Below are 18,542 nucleotides of genomic sequence, written 5' to 3'. Positions count from 1 at the left end.
TGATAAGTGCAATGATGACAATTGAAATAGTGGATGGATAGAAAGTACCTGGGGGAGAAACCTAGGTTGGGTTTTCCAGAAGCCTCTCTGAGAAAGTAACATTTACATAGAGACCTGAATGACAGGGAATCAGCCATGCAAAGAATCTGAGTAAAGAGCATTCCAGGCAGAAGGGACAGCTCATGCAAAAGTCCTAAGGCAACAGCAAGCTCACTGTGTTCAAGAAACAGAAAGAAAGTCCATGAAACTGAAGCCCAGTGTGTCAGAGAAAGAAAGTACAAGAGGAGGTCAGAGGGGAAGGCATGCTGTAGCTAGTGCACAGCTCATAGGCTGGGGTAAGGAGTTCAGATTTCATTCAAAATGTAATGAGAAGCCTCTGGAAGATGTTAAGCTCAGAAGTGGCATGATCTGATCTATGGTTTTAAAAGATCATGTTGGCCTCCTGGTGAAGAATAAAACGGGAGATCAAGAGATCCAAGAGAAACTACTTAGGAAGCTATTATGGGGGTCCAGGTAGAAAGAGCAGTGGCTTAGACAAGGATATAATAATGGACTGTTGAGGAGTGGAAGGACTCGGGAAATGTTTTGGAGCACCCTAATGACCTGCCTTGGTTCTCTCTGCATGGTTTATCCCTATCAAGTAGTTATGGAAAACTGACAAATATATATCAAGCGCATACTATATGCCAGGCACTGTGCTAGGCACTGGAAGTTACAGTCCAAAGGAGACAGACCCCACCTTCTCCTGCCATACTGCCATACAAAGTTCTAGGCTGGGGAAGCTATTTACTGCCCATCCCAACCCTGCCCCATTTTCAGAGCCAGAGGCACACCCCTCACTCCACACTGGCACTCTACTCCAGTGCCAACCTGGAGTTGATGGGGTCGGGGGAGTATTTACAGTTGGAGAATTGATGCCATAAAAAAAGAAGAGTCCAAAGTCCTCCCAAGATCTCAGAGCAAAGACCGGGGAAGCCCAAAGTTTCTACAATGAAGAGAGGGTGCAGCCGGGCACACAATATGAGAGAATATAAGAGAAACCCGTTGGTGCCCACACCATCACTAGTCCTTCAATGGGTCATTGGAGCCCAGCCAGCAAGAGCCCCAGTCAAATCAGGCTTCCTCAGCCTTCTCCACTACCTCATTGTGCAGTGCAAGTCCCCAAGCTCCCTTAGTAGATTTCTGAGTCTTGTTTACCCCCTGGTGGCACATTTCTGAATCTGCAGCCTGTAATAAATGGCTTTGCACTACACACTCACTACTCAATCTACAAACTTCTCCCAATCCACGTGCTCCCAGAAGCAGTATTGGAAATTCCGGAAATCCTGGGAAGGGCTAGTAATGTCATTACATTAAAGTAAAAGGCCACATCGGTTTCTGAGCTAGCCCTCCACCTATTGCTAGATTCATCTTTGGTTTATGAGTTAAACTATTTTGAGCACCTACTATGAGCTGATCCCAGGCACCATGTGCAAAGCTGACCCCAGCTCAGATGATCAGGCACTCCCACCAAAGGCTTTTTGAGTCTAGAGCTGGTAATATAAAGAAGCTAGAGCAGAGGAGTTCATCCAGTGACTGTGGCAGGAGCCCTGAACCACTCTTCCATGGTTCCTGCTGCCTAATTTTCTTTTTTTCCTGCCTGTTTTTTAAGCCTAGTACTCTGGCCTTTTCATCAATTCTGTAAGAAAGTTATTCACTATCCTTTCAATAAATGTCTTTTCTGCTCATATTAGTTGGTGACTGTTTTTGTTTTTGCAACCAAGAAAATGACCGGTACGTTGGACAGTTGGTCAAGCCTCTGAGCCTTAGTTTCCTCCACAGTGAAAAGGGATGATAACAATGCTTCCATATGCCAGGGTGTTTTAGTAAATGAGTGTATTAATTATCTATTCCTGCATAACAAATTACTATACGTTTAGCAGCTTAAAACAACATACATTTATTATCACATAGTTTCTGTTGCTCAGGAGTCTGGGCATGGTTTAGCTTGGTGCTCTGCCTCAGGATCTCACAAAACTGCCATCAAGGTGTCAGTCAGGGCTGCAGTCTCATGTGAGGCTCGAATAAGGAAGAATAAACGCCAAGCTCAGGTAGTTATTGATAGGACTCGGTTCCTGCAGGTTGTTGGACTGAAGACCTTAGCTCCAACACACGGGCCTCTCCAACACAGCAGCTTGTTTCATCAAAGCTATCAAGAGAGAGTCTACTTGCAAGATGGAAGTCACAATCTCTAGTAGCCTAATCACAGAAACATCATCCCATCACTTATGCTCTGTTCTATGGACTAGAAGCAAGTCACTAGGCCAGCCCACTAGGCAAAGGAAAAGGGTTACCCAATGGCATGAATTTGGGGCTCTCTTGGAGTCAGCCTGCTACAATGACGGGAGTGTTAGTCATCGTTCAAGGCCTTGTTTGAAATCCCATTTCCTTTTTGAGGGCTTTTCAAGTCCCTCCTTAGCCCAAACCCATCAAAATTAGCCCCTCTTGCAAATGGGAAAACTTGAAGATGTACTGGGTGCCAGATGGGATTATTTTTAATTGTATTAGTAGGGATAATGTTATTTTGATGCTATATAAAGTTCTTTTCAAGAGATACTACTGAAGTGTTTAGTAGAATATCATGATGCTCAGTTTTCCTGAAAATATTTTAGAGTAGTAAAGAGACACTACTCCCTTTGTTTCTCAGTCTCCCAGACTAAGTGGTTGCCATGGAAACAGTTGCTTTTGTTCTTGCCAAAAATGGTTCAGGAGGCCAGTTTTATATATGTGTTAGAGGTGAGAGGGACTAACAGGAATAATATTTAACAAATATCATACTTTCTCATCTCATAAGCTTCAGAAGGCTCCCATTTTAGGGTTGTATTCACAGATACATACAAATTCACTAAAATTCTCTCATCAACCCTGAACAAAAGAATACGGGGCAGAGATGGTTGTCATTGACTTACAGATACCGTCATCAATAAAAAAACTGGTGTCCCTTTCTGTATTGTGCTTGATCCTTCAGATCAAGAAGAGAAAAGATCCTGGAGAAAGCCCAGGGTGGAGAACCAACTCCCAGAAATCATTTATCGCCCCAGTCATTGCCAGCCTCATACACAGACACGGGGGGCAGACACTCACGGCAAGGATCCTCTTTTGACTTGGTTTTTGACCCAGGTAGATCTCAGCCCGTAGTTCAGGACTTGGGCTTAGGAGAAGGGGAAGGGAAGGGAGGAAAATACTTCAGTTGCTGCTGGGCTTGGCTCAGGCCAGATCCAAGGCTCGTCCACTGCAGCAGGAGCAGGAAGCACCTAGTTGCTTCACGCAGTCTTGGCCCCAGGAAAAATGATGAACAACCACAGCTTTTCTTTGAGCCTCTTCTTTTTGTACTCCTCACTCTTCCTTCCGGCTCTCCTCATTTCTCTCCTCTTTAAGGTAACATCCTCCCTGATTAAGAAAAATGCCATGAATGCCACCTTAACCAAGTGATCAATTTTAACATCACTAAAAATGGGACAAACTGATGATCATATGCTCCCAGGCGATGCGCTGAGAAGGATAAAATGTCGCCTAGGTAATTCTTACGAAAAAACTTTTAAATTTAATCGAATCACAAGGAAACAAATTGAGGTGCATTTCTAAAAACAATTGACCTGCAGTCTTCAAAAATATCAATATTATGAAAGAAAAAAAACTCAGCTAGGAAACTGATAGAGTTTTAAAGAAATTAGAGGGACATAACTAATTTAATGCATGATGCTTGATTGGATCCGATTTTTTTTTAAGTCATAAAGACATTGTTGGGACAATTGGGGAAATTTGAAAGACTGTGTGTTGGACAATAAATATTGAATCCCCCGAGTGAGATAATGTTTTGTGATTATATAGAAATGTGTCTGTTCTTGGTAAATACATGATTAAGTATTTAGGAATAAAGCTGATGTCTGCAACTAACTCTCAAATGGTTCAGTAAAAACATACATCTAAAGCAAATGTGGAGAAATGTTAACGACCAGTGAATCTAGGTAAAAGGTATATGCAAGAATATGAATTATTCTCGCAACTTTAACCCTACAGAAAGGTCTAAATTTTTTCAAGATAAAAGTTTGGGAAAATGCCAAGGCTTCAGAGTTTCAATGCCAGCAGGGGAATACTCTGAATAAGGAAAGTGCTGGGGGCGGGGGCGAGCAACAGTGAATATTTACCCAACAGGTGTCCCGGATGCTAGGTGCCAGCAAAGCAGGGGCACTGAAAAATATTTACTTAGAAATAATTTGATATTTGACATTTTCCCCAAAATATCAAATTTGTCATGTAAATTTTCAGAATTTTGTTAGACTTCTTAAAATTTTTTACAGTTGAATTGAATTATTCTTCACTACACAAGGATTGCCATAATCCTTTTAATGCTTAAGGCATCTAAAAGTCTAATGTGTTCCCCCATCCACCAAGGCAGACAAACTGGGAGCTGGAGGTCAAGGGAACCAGAAAGGCAAAGGGGACCTCACAGCTCTAAAATGCCCTTTGGAGTTGGGTAGCCCAAGTCTGGGAGTCCTGCCATAAAATTAGCTGTGGTAAGAATGGAAACTTTATACTTCAGTTTACCCTGGACTGTTTTAGAGGTAATTGTTTATTTTCTTTTTGTTTTTCCTTAGTACTAAGTAGTTTTTGTTTGCTTAAAACAAGTATGAGCCTCTCTCAGCTACATTAAGAAGAACCAAGACAAGGGGATTACATATTGCCCCTCGCCCTTCGGCAGAACTCTAAGAGAAAGCAGAGCCTTCCAGAGCTCCCCCCTGGGCCAACTTTGTTTTGTAGAAAAGCTATTTGCTCCCTACCCGCCTTCTCTCTTTCCTTCACGTCTCCTGCCCTTTCCCTTCTCTGTGCCACCTCACAACTACCTTTTCTCCTTCCCGATATGGTGTGATGAACAGATCAGTTTGGGCTGTGAAGTCAAGGAGACCAGTGGATCCCAATGAATTAGAATGTGACATAGACCAACTTCAAAACATATTCTTCCTTTCAAAAAAATACTCACTAATGCCAATAAGGTAGCAGGCACAATTCTAGGTACAGGCGATACAGTGGTAAGTAAAGAAGACAGACAAGGTTCCTGCCTTGATACAACTTGCATTCCAGCCCAGGGAGGAAGATAATAAATGAGAAGAAAAATGAATAAGTTAAAGACCATAAAACCTGTATTGTAGAATCTAGCTACATATTGTATGAATTCAACTATATGACATTCTGGAAAAGGTAAAACTATGGAGACAGTACAAAGATCGATGGTTGCCAGGGGCTGTGGGGAGAGAGGAATGAACAGGCAGAGCACAGAGGATTTTTAGGGCAGTAAAACTATTCTGTGTGCTACTGTAATGGTGGGTATATGTCATACATTTGTCCAAACTCATAGACTGTGCAAAACCACCAGTGAAGCCTAATGTGAACGATGGACTTTGGGTGACTATGATGTGTCAATATATGTTCACGGATTGTAACAAAAGTACCACTCTGGTGGGGGAAGTTAATAGTAGGGGAGGCTGTGCACATGAGGGGGCAGAGGCATATGGGAACTCTGTACTTTATCCTCAATTTTGCTGTGAACTTAAGAGCGCTCTAAAAAATAAAGCCTACTAAAAAAAATGGGTTGCAGGAAATTAACATGTGACTAAAGGTTACTGGAGGGATCTATTTTAGATAAGATGAAAAAGGAGGCCCTCTCTGAGGCTGTTTTCTCAACTATAAAATGAAAGTAGGAGTTTTTGCCTCTGTATAAATATACATATGTATTGATATATATGTTAATATATATGTATTGATAATATATATGTATTCACACATTAAGACTTTTAGATGCCCTAAGCATTAAAAAGATTATGATAATCCATGTGTAGTGAAGAATAATTCAACACACACACACACACACACACACACACACACGAAAGTGCCCTTTAGATTGCCATGTATCTTCCCATGTGATAAAGTTTGGAATAACACCTATGATGTATTGGTAGACAGCTCTGAAATGGCTCCCAATGATCCTTGCCTTCTGGTATTCAAGTCCTTGTGTGATCCCCACCCTCTGAGTGTGGGCTAGATCTAATGACTTTCTCCTAAGGAATAAAATGCAGCAAGAGTGATGAAAAGTCACTTCCAAAATCACAAAAAGATGCAACTTCTATCCCCTCTGTCTCCCTGTCTCAGAAGTAAGCTGCCCTATTGCGTGCAGCCCCATCGAGAGGTCCATATGACAAGGAACTGATGTATCCAGCAAGGATATAAGGTGAGGTCTTACAGGATGCAACTACCAGATGGAATGTGTGGTCCTTAATTGGGTGCTGTTAGGACATATCAGCTGTCCTAATCAGACATTTTGGGGCCAATGGGGAAGATTTGAATATTGACTGGGATTAGGGAAAATAAAAATTAATCAGTGGAAATATGGAGACCATTGACTGAAAAAAAGTAAGTTTAAAATTGTACGTTCATTATGATCTCATTTTGCTAAAAATCATTTGTGTGTGTATGCGTGTGCATAAAAAAGATATGACCTACCCTATAACCCAGCAATTCTATTTCTAGGTATATATATCCAAGAGAAATGAGTTCTTATATCTACCAAATGGCATATGCTCAAAAATGTTCATAGCAATTTTATTCAATTAGAGACAAAATTGGAATCATCCTAAATGGTCATGAGAATGGATCATCCTAAATGTATAGGAGAATGGATATATTATGGTATATTCTAATAATGGAATACTACACAGCAATAAAAAAGAGCAGACTGCTGATAAATGCAACAAGGACGAATCTAAAAATATAGACTGCTGCGGGAAAGAAGCCAGATACAAAAGAGTACAGACTGTACGATCCTTTTTATATGAAGTTCAAGAACAGGCACATCTAATCTATGGTGATAAGAGCCTGAAGAGACATTAAGTTACCACAGGAGGCTGCACGCTGACTATGAAGGAGCACAAGGAAAACTGAGGTGAGGATAATGTTGTAGACCTTGCTTTGGATGTGGTTACACAGATACAGATATATATGCAAAAAAAAAAATCATCGAGTTGTACATTTAATACTTGTGCATTTTATATAATTGAGTTATATCTCAATTTTTAAAATTTTTTTTAAAAAAATCCAGAAAGATTATACCCAAAGTGTTAATGGCGGTGATTTCTAGGTGGTGGGAATACTATGTTTTGATGTGTTTGATCTTGTCGTTTATCTGTATTTTCTAATTTTCTACAATCCATAAGTACGGCTTCTGTAATACCAGGCTATTTTTTAAACCGCATTCCAATACTCGATAATATTATTCCTGCCACCTCAGGGGAGATCAAGAAATGTACTTGCTTCATTATTCTTGAAAGAGAGAGGGGTGTGGCCACGCATAATAGGAAGGAATGAAGTACTAATTTCTGTGGCATCTGGGTGTGGGGACTTCTCAGAGGAAGTCCTCAGTGCTGAACACATGGAAGGTCAGTGGTCCACACGGTTCAATGGAACGAACACAGGAGGCAGAATCTGAAGAGCTGGGTCTGAATCCAGATCCCACTATGGACTGACTGTGGCCTTTGAAAAGTCTTTTAACTTCTGAAGTGGAAAGGGTTAGTCACAGGGCATGGGCTAAAACCCAGGTCATGACTCTGGTTCTCTCCACCACATGCCGCTTCTCTGTTTATCAGCTCTTACCCTCAATAATAACAACTAACTTTTACACAGCCATTTCCATTTTCTGAAACACAGATGTTCCTGTTGAGTTCTCACAGAACCTCTTGTTAAGCAAGCACTGTTCTTTCCCTTTATTAAAGGTAAGAAAACTCAGTTGCTGAGATAAATGACTTTGCCCACAACTATAAGTGATAAAAATAAGACTTGCCTTCTAGTTTTCAAAATCCAAATCCTGTGCTCTTTCCACCAGGCCAGATGGTCCATCCAAGACCCTGACACTTAACTGCAACCTCCTCAGCCTGCACTTGGCTCCCAGTAGCTTTACAGTTCTCTTACATTCTCAGCAGGACGTTGTTTCCCTGGAAGGGACAGAGGGCTCTGCACAGAGCACCCTTGAATGACCTAATGCCTTATTGGTGCTGACTCCAGGACTCAGATTCCTTCTGGCTCTGTGTAACCCCAGAGGCGTAGGGGAGTTCAGACCTCAAATGCTGGGCAGTCACTGGGCTCAAGGGTCTTCCAGTCTTCCCAGCCTGGTTCCAGGGTGGCTGCCAGCTCCCTCTCCCCTCCTGACCCAAGACAAGGAGCCACACTCTTCACCGGCCCTTTCCCCAAGACCTGAGTCCTCATTTCCCTATCCAGGTCCTGCCTCTCCCTAACACCCCTACCAGGCCTCACCCACCTCACAGCTGATGAAGGAGCAGTGAAAAGCGGGGTGAAAGGCAATGGTGGGCCCACGGGGCAGCAGCAATGAGCAGCTAGCACTATGCTCTTTTCAATAATTCATTGCCAGGGAGGCTGCAGGCACCATGATCTCATTCTAAGCTAGAGATGGCTACCACAGCTCAGATCCTTAAATTGAGCCAGAGGGACAGAGAAGAAGGACCCCAACACAGAAAGCACAGAGCCTCACCCCCACTCACTCCAGCTGTACTACAGGGTCAGGTGAGCCTTCTCAGGCCACCGTCAGCCTCTTGTCAGACAACTTTCCCACCTCCTAAAGGATAACCAAGTCCCTTTTGTCCCAGACTTCTGGAAGCCCTAGGGTGTTTCAACTTCCCCACTTGGGGAACATTTCCCCAAAGAGCTTCACCCCTTAGGCCTGTAATCTGAGTCAAACATCTCAGAAACACCCCCATCACCCACACCCTGTTCTCCACCCCACCCCACCTCTTTTCAACCCTAATTTCCCTGGCTTGTAAACATGTGGGAGTAGAGGAAGGACTGGAACTGACCCCTCGGTAGGGCAACGCCCTGACAGTGCTGTGATTCAGTCCTAAAGTGTTAAGAGTTTGGAAAGAGTGAAGGAGAGAAGGCCAAAAAGTCTAGGCCAGCCCCTTTCTCCAGGACCTTCTTGGGATCCTGCCGCTAATACCCTTCCTCCACCTGGGGTAGACCTAGAGTTCTGCTCCTGTCCCATCCTCATTCCTTATTCCAATCCACTCCGGAGAAATGGGATCACCCATCACATGCAATGAACCAAGAGGGGAAACTTAGATCTAAGACATAAATAAACATATATCAAGCACCTACTATGTGCCAGGCTGAGCCAGACTCTGGGCGGCAAGAGAATGAGAGCCAAGCATCTCAGTTCTCTCACATTCCCTCCTTCCCAGATACCGGAGAACCCCCAATCCACAGATCAGTCACACTGTCTGCCCAGAATAGGCAAGAGTTTGTTCTTGAAGCTATAGCTGAGAGCCTAGTGTCTCCAAAGAGACCTGGCATGGGAAGGAAGGTATAATCTTGCTGGGCACTGTCAGCAAGAAACTCTTCATGCATATTTATAGCAAATGCTGCGTCAGGGGATGGAGCCTGAAAGTACCTAGAAGCATCAAATAACACCATGGGCCCAGAGGTGGAGCCCAGAAAAAGAAGACAAAGATCGCAGCAGGAGAGATTGAGGTTTGATGTTGGAGGAACTTTCCCAGAGTAATATCTGGAATTGGCAATGGGTATTCACTGTGGAAGCAATTTCCAAGCTTGCTCAAAAGAGTCCGGGATATCTTATTTGGTTTCAGTGGAACAAATACAAAGGGATGGACATGGTGAATTTTGTTCTCTGTCCTTGGGGTACACAGATTTTCAAATGCTAATGCCACTAAGTAAAGTTGTACAGATTATTCCTTACTGAGGAGGTAAACAGGGACTGAAACCCAACTCTAGATCAGTAGGGCAACCCCCTGGTGCAGAGCTATGTCTGCACAAAGGCTAGCCAAAAGGACTAGCAGAGGCCAAATATCCTGATTTCCTGACGACCTGGGGGCCTGGGAGCTCAGAAAATAGAGTGAGCTGAAGCCAGAGGGAAGGGATGAGGGCTGCTGGGAAGCTCTGGGGGGCAGTATGCTGGCGCTGAGGACCTGAAGGGGCCAAGCTAACGCATGGCGTCCAGGAATGTGTCCAAACTAGAGGCTCCTCTTAGCAGGGTGCCAAATACCATGAGGTCAGAGCCAGAGATAGAGACCCAAGGGAGGGAGAGTGAGGATGAAGAGGGTGTGGGTCCCAGATAGGGCTTCCTGCCAATCATCTCACACTGAGAGGACTAGGAGGGGATAGTTCTGGAGGCCTGAGGGCTGGGCTCCCAGCTCTAGCTCTGAGGTTCCTACCTTCTCTTCCTGGCAGAAGGGAGAGGGTTGTGTGGTCCAGCAGCTGGAGTGGAAATGAGAAAAAGTAAAGGTTGCAGAGCTGCCCCTGTGCACCTCAGATTCCCTCTGATAGGCTCAGGGAGAAGTCATTGATATTTCTATTTTAAAGTAAGGAGTGGAGAGAAACGGTGTTCTAGGCTGTAGGTTCTGGGAGAGTGGAGGGAGGCAAGGAGAGAGGGAGGGGAAAACCGGGGACAATTGCTTGCCTCCGCGAGCATCTCCCCCGCCCCCCGCCCTCCTATGGAAACTAAAGCTGCCCCAAGGCTCAGAAGAGCTATTCCATTAGCTGTGGTCAGCGGGTGGGGTGGGGGGAGGTTTGCGGGGAGCGGCTCACCCAGGTCTTATTGCCAAATGAAAGGCACTTCTGCTCCCTCTATTACAGCCAAAACAAAAACAATAAATAAATAAAAACTATACACATTTTAAAAACGCACACAACCTCTTTATCTCCTCTGAATACCTGAAGCTGAGTAACTTGGGGGTAGGCAGGTAGTAGGAGAATCCTTGGACCAACTGGACTAGACCACAAACGGAGAGGAAGAGGTGCCCTCCCAAAGTGCTTTCCAGGTTAAGTAAGCCCCGCCTGAGGAGGAGCTAGGGGTGGAGAGAATTTATTCTCCCCCAATTCAGCTCCCTTTGGAATGAGGGCGAGTGGAAGATCAGCTAAACAGATGGGGAGAGAAGTCTTCCAAGATCTCCAGGGGATGGGAAGGTTGAGGGGGGAGGTTACGGGGGCGGTGGGCGCCGTCGACCTAAAAGGAAAGAGTTCTAGCCGGTGAGGACCCGGGTCATTCAGCTTCGGTGTGTGTCGTCTCCAAAAGGGGATCTGCTGCACCCTCCCCGTACCCCAGCCGCCGTCTTTGGTATGGAGAAGAGTCCAACCTGGGAGTGTCGGGATATGGAGGGACCAATGAGAGGCTGATCCGTTCAGAGGGTGCAGGGAGAGAGCTGGCTGGGGTTACACCCCTGCCTCCCCCTTCCCCCGCCAGAACTTGGGCTTGTCCTGTTTGACGTGCCCGCCGAAGGGGGCGGGAGGGGTACTGACCAGGGGAGCGATCCCGCGACTCTACTCCCTGCTGCCCCAGGCCCTGCCGAGTCGCTGCGGGACTAAGCGTGGCTGTCCCTGGAGACCAGGATGGAGGTAGGAGCGGTCTAGAGTTCCAGAGGGGCCAAGTATCTAAAAGGAGCCCCATGGAGGTGGGAATGGAGTGCAGTCTGGAGTCTTCGTACTAAGGGTCTGTCGATGGTATCGCAGTTCCTGGAAAGAGGGGAGTGAGAGGGTTTTGTCCTAGGCTTGGGTGGGGGTCTGGCTCGCGGCTGCGCCCCCTCTGCTCCGGCCAGGGCAGCGCCTCCTGCTGGCAGGGCCAGAACTCTGCCGGCCAGCTGATGGGACCCTGGGGCGGGTGCCGCCACCTGGAGGGCATGTGCGGCCGCCCTCCGAGTAAGTCCAGGGGGCGCTGCATCCTTTGGGGGAGGAGCCGCGTCGCCTCGCCCTTTGCCTCTGCGGGCAGTCCCGCGGCGCCAGCACCCAGAGAGGAGTGACAGTAGAGCCTCCTCAGGCGCATCCCGCCGGAGCCACAGGGTCTGGGCCTGGGACAGAGGGATGGACGTGGCTTCCCCGAAACCCAGAGGGGGCGTTTTGACGCTGGGGCTAGCGAGTGGTACACGAGCGTTCTTCTTTTCCGATCCGTTCCTCTGCTGAGGTCGATCGGAGCCGCCCTCTGGGACCGCGGCGCTTTCATTCCTCCGGCGCTACAGGCTGGGCGCGGGCGCACGGAGCTTGGTCCAGGGGATCAGAACCTTCCGCTCCAAGCTCCAGAGTCCTGCCGGCCCTTAAGCTACTTCTGCCTGTGGCGGTGGGTGCTCCAGAGTCCTTTTTCTAGGGAGGGAGTAGAGGAAGAAGCGGAGGGTGGGAGAACGGAGAAGGGAGAAGAGGTATGTGGATGGAAGGACAGTGGGTGACACCCCGATAAACAGAACAGGGATCGTAGAGAGAAGGAAGAGACAGAAATGGAGAGAGCAGGACTGAAAGGCGACGGGAGAGGGCGAGAGTGACAGAGAAGGCGAGAAAGGGAGAGAGAGGGAGGGAAGGAAGGAGGGAGGAGGTAAGGGGGAGGGAACCTGAAGAGGGAGAAGGGAGCAGGCGGCGGAGCCTGGCGGGCGTGGGGCGAGGCCCGGCGTGCAGGCGGGAGCCTGTGTGCAGAGCTGCGTCCGGGTCCGGCTCCCGCCTCGGTGCCCCTGGCCCGGGGGAAGGGGAGAGTCCGCTAACCCGGTATATGTCTTTTTCTGACTCCAGTGCAACCTTCCTGCTGAATGAGGTAAACGCAGGGTCCCTCCGAGTGGGTGGGAGAGACCCATTACAAGCTATGAAGAGGGCCCGCATTTGGGGCAGACTGCAGTGATGGGGAGGGAAGGCAGAACGGCATTGAGGCTAAGGGTGGAAGAGGGGGTAAGAAAGAAGGCAGCAGCCAGAGCTGGCAGCTTCTAAGCACTGGGCCTGGGAGGGGAGAGGAAGACTGACTGGGGAGCTAGTAAAGGGGGTAGAAAAGAGAACTGAGAGAGGAGGGCTCTGCCAAACTCCCCCGTGCCCCACTTTGGGTTACCTGGGGGCAGCCGAGCAGCTAGAATGCTAGGGTCCAGATCTTGGCTTGGTCCAGATCTTAAAGACTTGCTGTGGATGAAGACTTCTCAGAGGTCCTAGCTCCTGCCTCAGTTTTCCCCCATTCAGTGCTCAGGGACTAGGATCTGCTCAGGTTCCTAGTGCACTTACAGGATAAGCCAGAATGTACTCTAGAGGTTCCCAAGAACTCCAACTCCCAAACCTGGTTATTTGGGCTTTCCTCCTATGTCCTGCTTCCTTGCCTAGAGTATCTAATAGCTTCCAGTCTAACGGCTCTTTCCTATTTAGTGAAGGGCAGAAGGAATCCTCTCCTGGAATCCTCTCCCGCCCACCTCCCCTCAGCTCTCTCACCTTATGTTCAGTCATGGAAAAGAAAAGGGATTAGGGGACACATGGACACTGACAAGTATATGTCTTGTTTACAGGACAGGAAGTCACTAGGTTGTCCTGAGAACTGGAGTAGGCAGGTGTGGGTGAGGTGAGAAGTGGAAGGGGGCATTGAGTAGCAACTCAGATAAGGGAAAGAGAAAGAGGCTCTGGGGCTCTGCAAGACCCAGGGGATGGACCCAGGTATGAGGAACCTGAACCTATCTCCTGGGGGTGGTTGGCATGGCAACTCATGCTTCAGGAGCAGACTCAGACACTGTTCCAGGTGGAGATGAAGACAACAAGGTGTGTGAGGAAGAAATGAGGCTGATGGCAGGTCCATCGTCACCTACAGACCCCAGGACTTGCTGGTGGTGGGGAGTCCCAAAAGGAGAGGCCAGGAGAGTAGAATTAGGGATGGAAACAAAAGCAGATGCCTCAGCAGCTATCCTCTCCATTAGAGTTATCTCCCTGGAGAGAGCACCTTGAGAGTTGTATTCTTTCACACCTCATTCCTCCTTTCTGTCCCTCTGGAAGAAGAGAAGGAATTGAAGAGGCAGAGAGTAAAAGAGGGTAGGAATACTGAGGAGCTGGGAGAAGGCACAAAAGTGAGAAGACAATGTGTCTGGGAACTTTCAATATATAACCAACCCCCAAATGATGCTAGACTCAGGAGAGGGAACTGTGAAAGCAAACCGCCTTTCCCAGTAGTGATTGGTCCCCTTAGCCAATAGAGGCTCTGACAAAATTGCCAAATCCAGCAGGAGGAAGAGGCTTGTCAGGGCTGAACTGCACCGCTTACAGGGCTAAACAGACTAAAGGCAGACTAAAGACGGTTTTAAGATTAGGCCCCTTCTCTTTCTTTTTCTTGCTAAGAGAACATGAACAAGTGATATAAATGAGAAGCCAGTTGGTTTGGGTGGTCTTTCCCGCGAACAGTGCTTTCTCCAATAGATCTCTGGTCCTTCTCTCCCATGAATAGTGCTTTCTCTAATAGAGCTCATTAAACCCTGTCAGTTTTGGATTTTTAGTTCTCCTGTAGCCCAGGAAGGTAAAAGGACAAGCAGATTCCTGATTCACCTTCCTGGGGGTTAGAAACTGGGAATGGAGAAGGACTGAACTCAGAAGCCTTCCTCTGTCCATCTCACATCCCCCTCTAGGTGGGAGGTTGGGTAGGGGGCAGGCAGGCAATCAAAATTCAAAGGAAAACTTTCGCTAAGGAGATGGAAAAAGGAGGGAGCTCAAGTGGGTGGACATTCTGGGAAATTCGCTCAAAATAAGGGCTGCTGCTCTGTCTCTAACCTCAAATTTCAGTGCTCTTCTGAAGGAGGACTGGTGCAGAGTGAGTGGTACAGGTGCCTCCAACCAGGATCCCGGGCACCCCGCCCCATCCTTTTGCTGAGGAAATCTGACCTTAAACTAGTGTCTCTGGGGAGACTTGCCCTTCCCCTTTCCTACCGCATTGGGGTCAGGATCCTACCTTCTGACCCAGCCACAACAATCCCCCTACCTCCACCCTCTGGTTCCTTTCCTGCTCTTTTAGACTCACCTAAAACAGCCCAGTTCTCATGGATGCCTTGCCAATGCCTGGCACAGTTCTTGGCAAGGAAGTGAGGAAGGGAACCCCGACCCTGGCCAGACTAGGATGAAATCTGCCTGCGCAACAGGCGGCGGGAACCAAAACCTCCCCTTTTGCACCGGTTAGGCGACGCGGCTCTTTACTGCAGGCTTCCAGCACTGAGAGGGTCGAGCACCAGGTGGAGCGGGGGCTACTTTCATGGCATTGGCCTGAGGTCGCCAAATCCATTCCTCCCTAGTACCATTGAGGGGTTCGCTTTTGGAGTCTCTCGGATCACCAGGGCTCAGACACGCCGCCCGCTCACCTGGGGCCCTTCCCCCTTCTGCCGCCCGCCCCCATCCCGCCTCTTCTGTCTCCCCCAGTCTCTCCATTTTCCTGTCTCCCCCCATCCTCCTTCTGCCCGTATCCCTCCTTTCTCTCTATATACTCTCCTATTCTCCCATCCCAGGCTCCGCTCCTTTTCTTGGTTCTGGTCTGGTCTCCTCCGACTCTCCCAGGCCCTCCTCCCCGCTCCAGCCCTTTGTTTCCCGGCGGAGTATTTCCTGGGTTGCCGAGCGTCTCTGTCCCCGCATCTCTTCTCGCCCCGCCTCCTCCCAGCCTAGATCCGCCCGTCCGCAGTCTCTCCTCCCCTTCTTCCCCGCCGCCCCTCTGGCCTGTAGGTGGTGGGGCACCCACCTTCTACCCAGCTCCCGTCCGCTACCCTCTCCCAGCCGGGTCTCGGGCTCCTGGGGTGGCCGCCGCCCCGCCCTCTCCCAGAGAGGGGGGGTCAGGTGGGCGGGCACTATTGTTGTAGGAGCCGGCGCCAGATTCCTCAGCCGCGCTCGGGGTGGGACTGGCAGGCTTTGGGGGTGGGACGGGGGGAGCGGTGATTTGAGCTCAGAGCAGCTGGTCTTCGCGGCTCGGTCCCTCCTTCGCGCTCCTTCGCTGTGCGCCGCCACCCGCAGGGCTGCGGGGCTCTGTGGCATCTCTCGGGCGCGGCCCGCCGTCCTCGCCCCTGCCTCCGGGCCGCCCCTGCCTCGGGGCCGCTCCCGCCCCCGGCGCTGCTCGCTTCCCCCCACTCGGACTCCCCCATGTATGACGACTCACATTGCCCAGGTTTGAGACTCAGAGGCTGGTGGAGATACCCAGTGAGGGGTGGGGGTGGGGTGGGAGGAGGTGGGATGATACCTCTCTGCTTCACCCAATTCAGGACTTCGAAAAAACGCCTCAGTGGCGGGGCAGGGCCTATGACGGGGGAGCTCCAGGGAAGTGAGGAGATGGATTTTCGTGCCAAGGGCTACCCTGTACCCCAGTCGTAGACCAAGAGGCATTGGGTGGTGTGTATTAGGAGGAAGTGTTGGGGGGAGGCCTGAGCAGGTGGCTCCAGAGCCCAGGACAGAGGGGTAGAGGGAAGAAGGGCTGGTGGAAAAGGGTACGGGGGCTTTCTTTAGAAAGGGCACACAACATGTCTGGAGTTTCCACAGGTGGATTATGGGGTCTGAATACAACCCCTACAGTAGATGAGTTTCTTGGGGAGGGGGACAAGCCAGACCTCCTGTGACTCCAGTAAAGGACAAATTTAGGGAGCCTGGGAGAACACCAGAGAATTGGGTACCAGCCTCTTCAGGCAGAAAGATCACAAAACTTGAAGACCTCCATTATTCCCTTCCCCGTCCATCCTAAGCTTGCCTTATTTCCTCATCCTGCCTCTAGCCCAGCTTCTCTCCCAGGCTGGAAACTGGGCACCTAGCACATGGGTGAGCCAGCTGACTGAGTCCCATCCATTCCACGCCTCCTGCTGAGGCGGCCTCAGAGCAGCAGGCATCCGGAGCTCCTGCTCAGCATGGAGGACCTGGAGGTGAAGACAGAGGAGCTGAGGGCCTGGGGATGGAGAGGAAGCTCTTTGCTCAGAGAACCAGGCAACCAATAAATATTTAATTCTCCTCTTTGCTTTTATCTCCTGACCCACTGAGACAAATCAGCTCATTAGGCAGTGATTCCCGGAGCTCAGAGAGCAGGGAGAGTGCCTGGAAAGATGGGGCAAAGATGGGGAGCAGCTTCTCAGTGTCTTCTCTCAAACATCCTGCAAGAAGGCCTCCTTAGGAAAGGACCACTAGACAGATGGCTTGGAAGGGGTCCCTGACAGGTGTGGAGGGTAGAGCACTTGAAAGTGGAGTGTTTGCGTCTTCTCCCACATCTTGCTGCCAAGCCCAGGATAGATGAGTTCTAGGGTTCAGAATAAGCAGCTATCAGTCCTTTTCTGGGACTGGGCTCCTGCTGGGCCAAATTCCCCATTGGGCCTTCGGGGCTAATTACATGGCAGATGATTTTCAAGGCTCTGGTGGACACCTCTTTCTGACAGTTGAAGGGACAGCTGGTATGGCCCAGGGTGTCAAGGTGAGCTTGAAAACAAATCTTCCTGCAGGGCTGGAGGGCCCTAGAAGGTTCTTCCCATCCCTGGAGAAAAGGCAAGAGCTGTCGTCGCAAGGGAAAGATTGACACGTGGATGGTGTTGGGGCACCTTGCTAACCCATCGCTCACTGCGCACCCCTCTCTGGTCCCTGGATCACCCTCCCCCACTTCCCTTTCTCTTGCCTGGCTCCTTGCTCTCCCTGAGGCCCCCTCTGAAGCAGTAGGAGGGAAATCAGGCTCTAAATAAATCCACGGGCTCATCTCCCTCCTCTCCTTCCCCCGTGCCAGGCAAGAGTAGAGCTGCAGTCTGCCCACACACTCACCAGGCAAGGGGGGCACCATGAGGGCACTGTGCCAACTCCTGGCAGCTCCAAAGTACTGAGCCTCTGGCTGTTCTGGCATAATGCGGTGGGAGAGGCAAGACCCCAGAGTAGGCTTGGCAGGGCAGCACTGTTCTTCCCAAATGATACCAGAGCATGAGAGATGGGTGAGCTCTGAGAACTTTGGAATAATGGAGGAGGGGTTCCAGTATGAGCCCGACTCATTAAACATTTAGGGAGAGATCCTATCATTCCCATTCTAGGGTGAGAGTCCAGGAAACCCAGATACCCCAGGTAGGGACATTAAGATGACAAAATTAGGCTGAAAGCCTGGGGAGCGGAGAGTAAAGGCCAGACTTCTCCCCCAGCATAGGTCTGGGCATCCAGGAAGCATCTGATGGATACTTAGCAAAATGGTGGTCATCCTGCTCTGCTACCTGCCTCCTGGCCTGTTGGCCCCTATTCTTTTCAATCAGCCACCTCCCACAGAGGTATTTCCTGTATCTAAGACCCCTGGAAAGAGGTCCCACACGCTACTGACAGTGCAAAGGTTCTTTCTGGGACTCAGCCACTCTTTATCCAACTGCCAAGCCAGCCTTATTTTGTTCTCAAGAGAGAAAAGGAATAGCAGGTAGACTCCACTCCTTTATCAAATAAGAGACTTTTCCCTGTGTTGTTTCATGCCTTCGGTCTACCACAGACATTGACTTTAGCTTAGGCTCTAGGGCCTGGGCTGATATCAAGCTGACCAACCCTGTTGCCCATTGTGGGGCTGAAGCAGAGGGCATGGCAGACAGCAAGTGTGTGTTTGCCTTCTCCACTAGGAGTCTGGCCTCTGCTGCCTTCTGTAGGTGATCATGCACTGTAAGGCTTGAAGTAATGTTCCTCAGCCTAAAATATCATAAAACCCCTTCCACGCACATGTGCGCGCTCTCTCTCTCTCTCTCTCTCTCTCTCTC

At 49.2% G+C, this 18,542-nt stretch overlaps 1 protein-coding gene and 1 long non-coding RNA gene across 3 annotated transcripts in view; one reads left to right on the top strand and one right to left on the bottom strand.

The window, feature by feature from the left end:
• Positions 1-10,727: 10,727 nt before the first annotated feature.
• LOC120618215 (uncharacterized) lies at positions 10,728-12,496 on the bottom strand. The gene is made up of 2 exons (XR_005657161.1): positions 11,353-12,496; positions 10,728-11,189 (listed from the first exon to the last, which is right to left on the bottom strand). It is a non-coding gene; the product is annotated as an uncharacterized LOC120618215 (long non-coding RNA).
• Positions 12,490-18,542, top strand: part of CACNB3 (calcium voltage-gated channel auxiliary subunit beta 3) — a 12,516-nt gene continuing 6,463 nt past the window's right edge. The window contains exon 1 of one of the 2 annotated variants that reach the window (XM_039882163.1): positions 12,490-12,625. In XM_039882163.1, coding sequence (XP_039738097.1) covers positions 12,584-12,625 — 42 coding nt within the window. In that variant the 5' untranslated portion in view covers positions 12,490-12,583. Of the gene's footprint in view, positions 12,626-16,030; positions 16,710-18,542 lie in introns of those variants that run through there. The other variant, XM_039882164.1, reaches the window with a different exon arrangement.

This window comes from Pteropus medius, unplaced genomic scaffold (assembly GCF_902729225.1).
Source record: "Pteropus medius unplaced genomic scaffold, Ma_sr-lr_union100, whole genome shotgun sequence".
Lineage (NCBI taxonomy): Eukaryota > Metazoa > Chordata > Mammalia > Chiroptera > Pteropodidae > Pteropus > Pteropus medius.
This window is presented reverse-complemented; position numbering and strand designations above follow the sequence as displayed.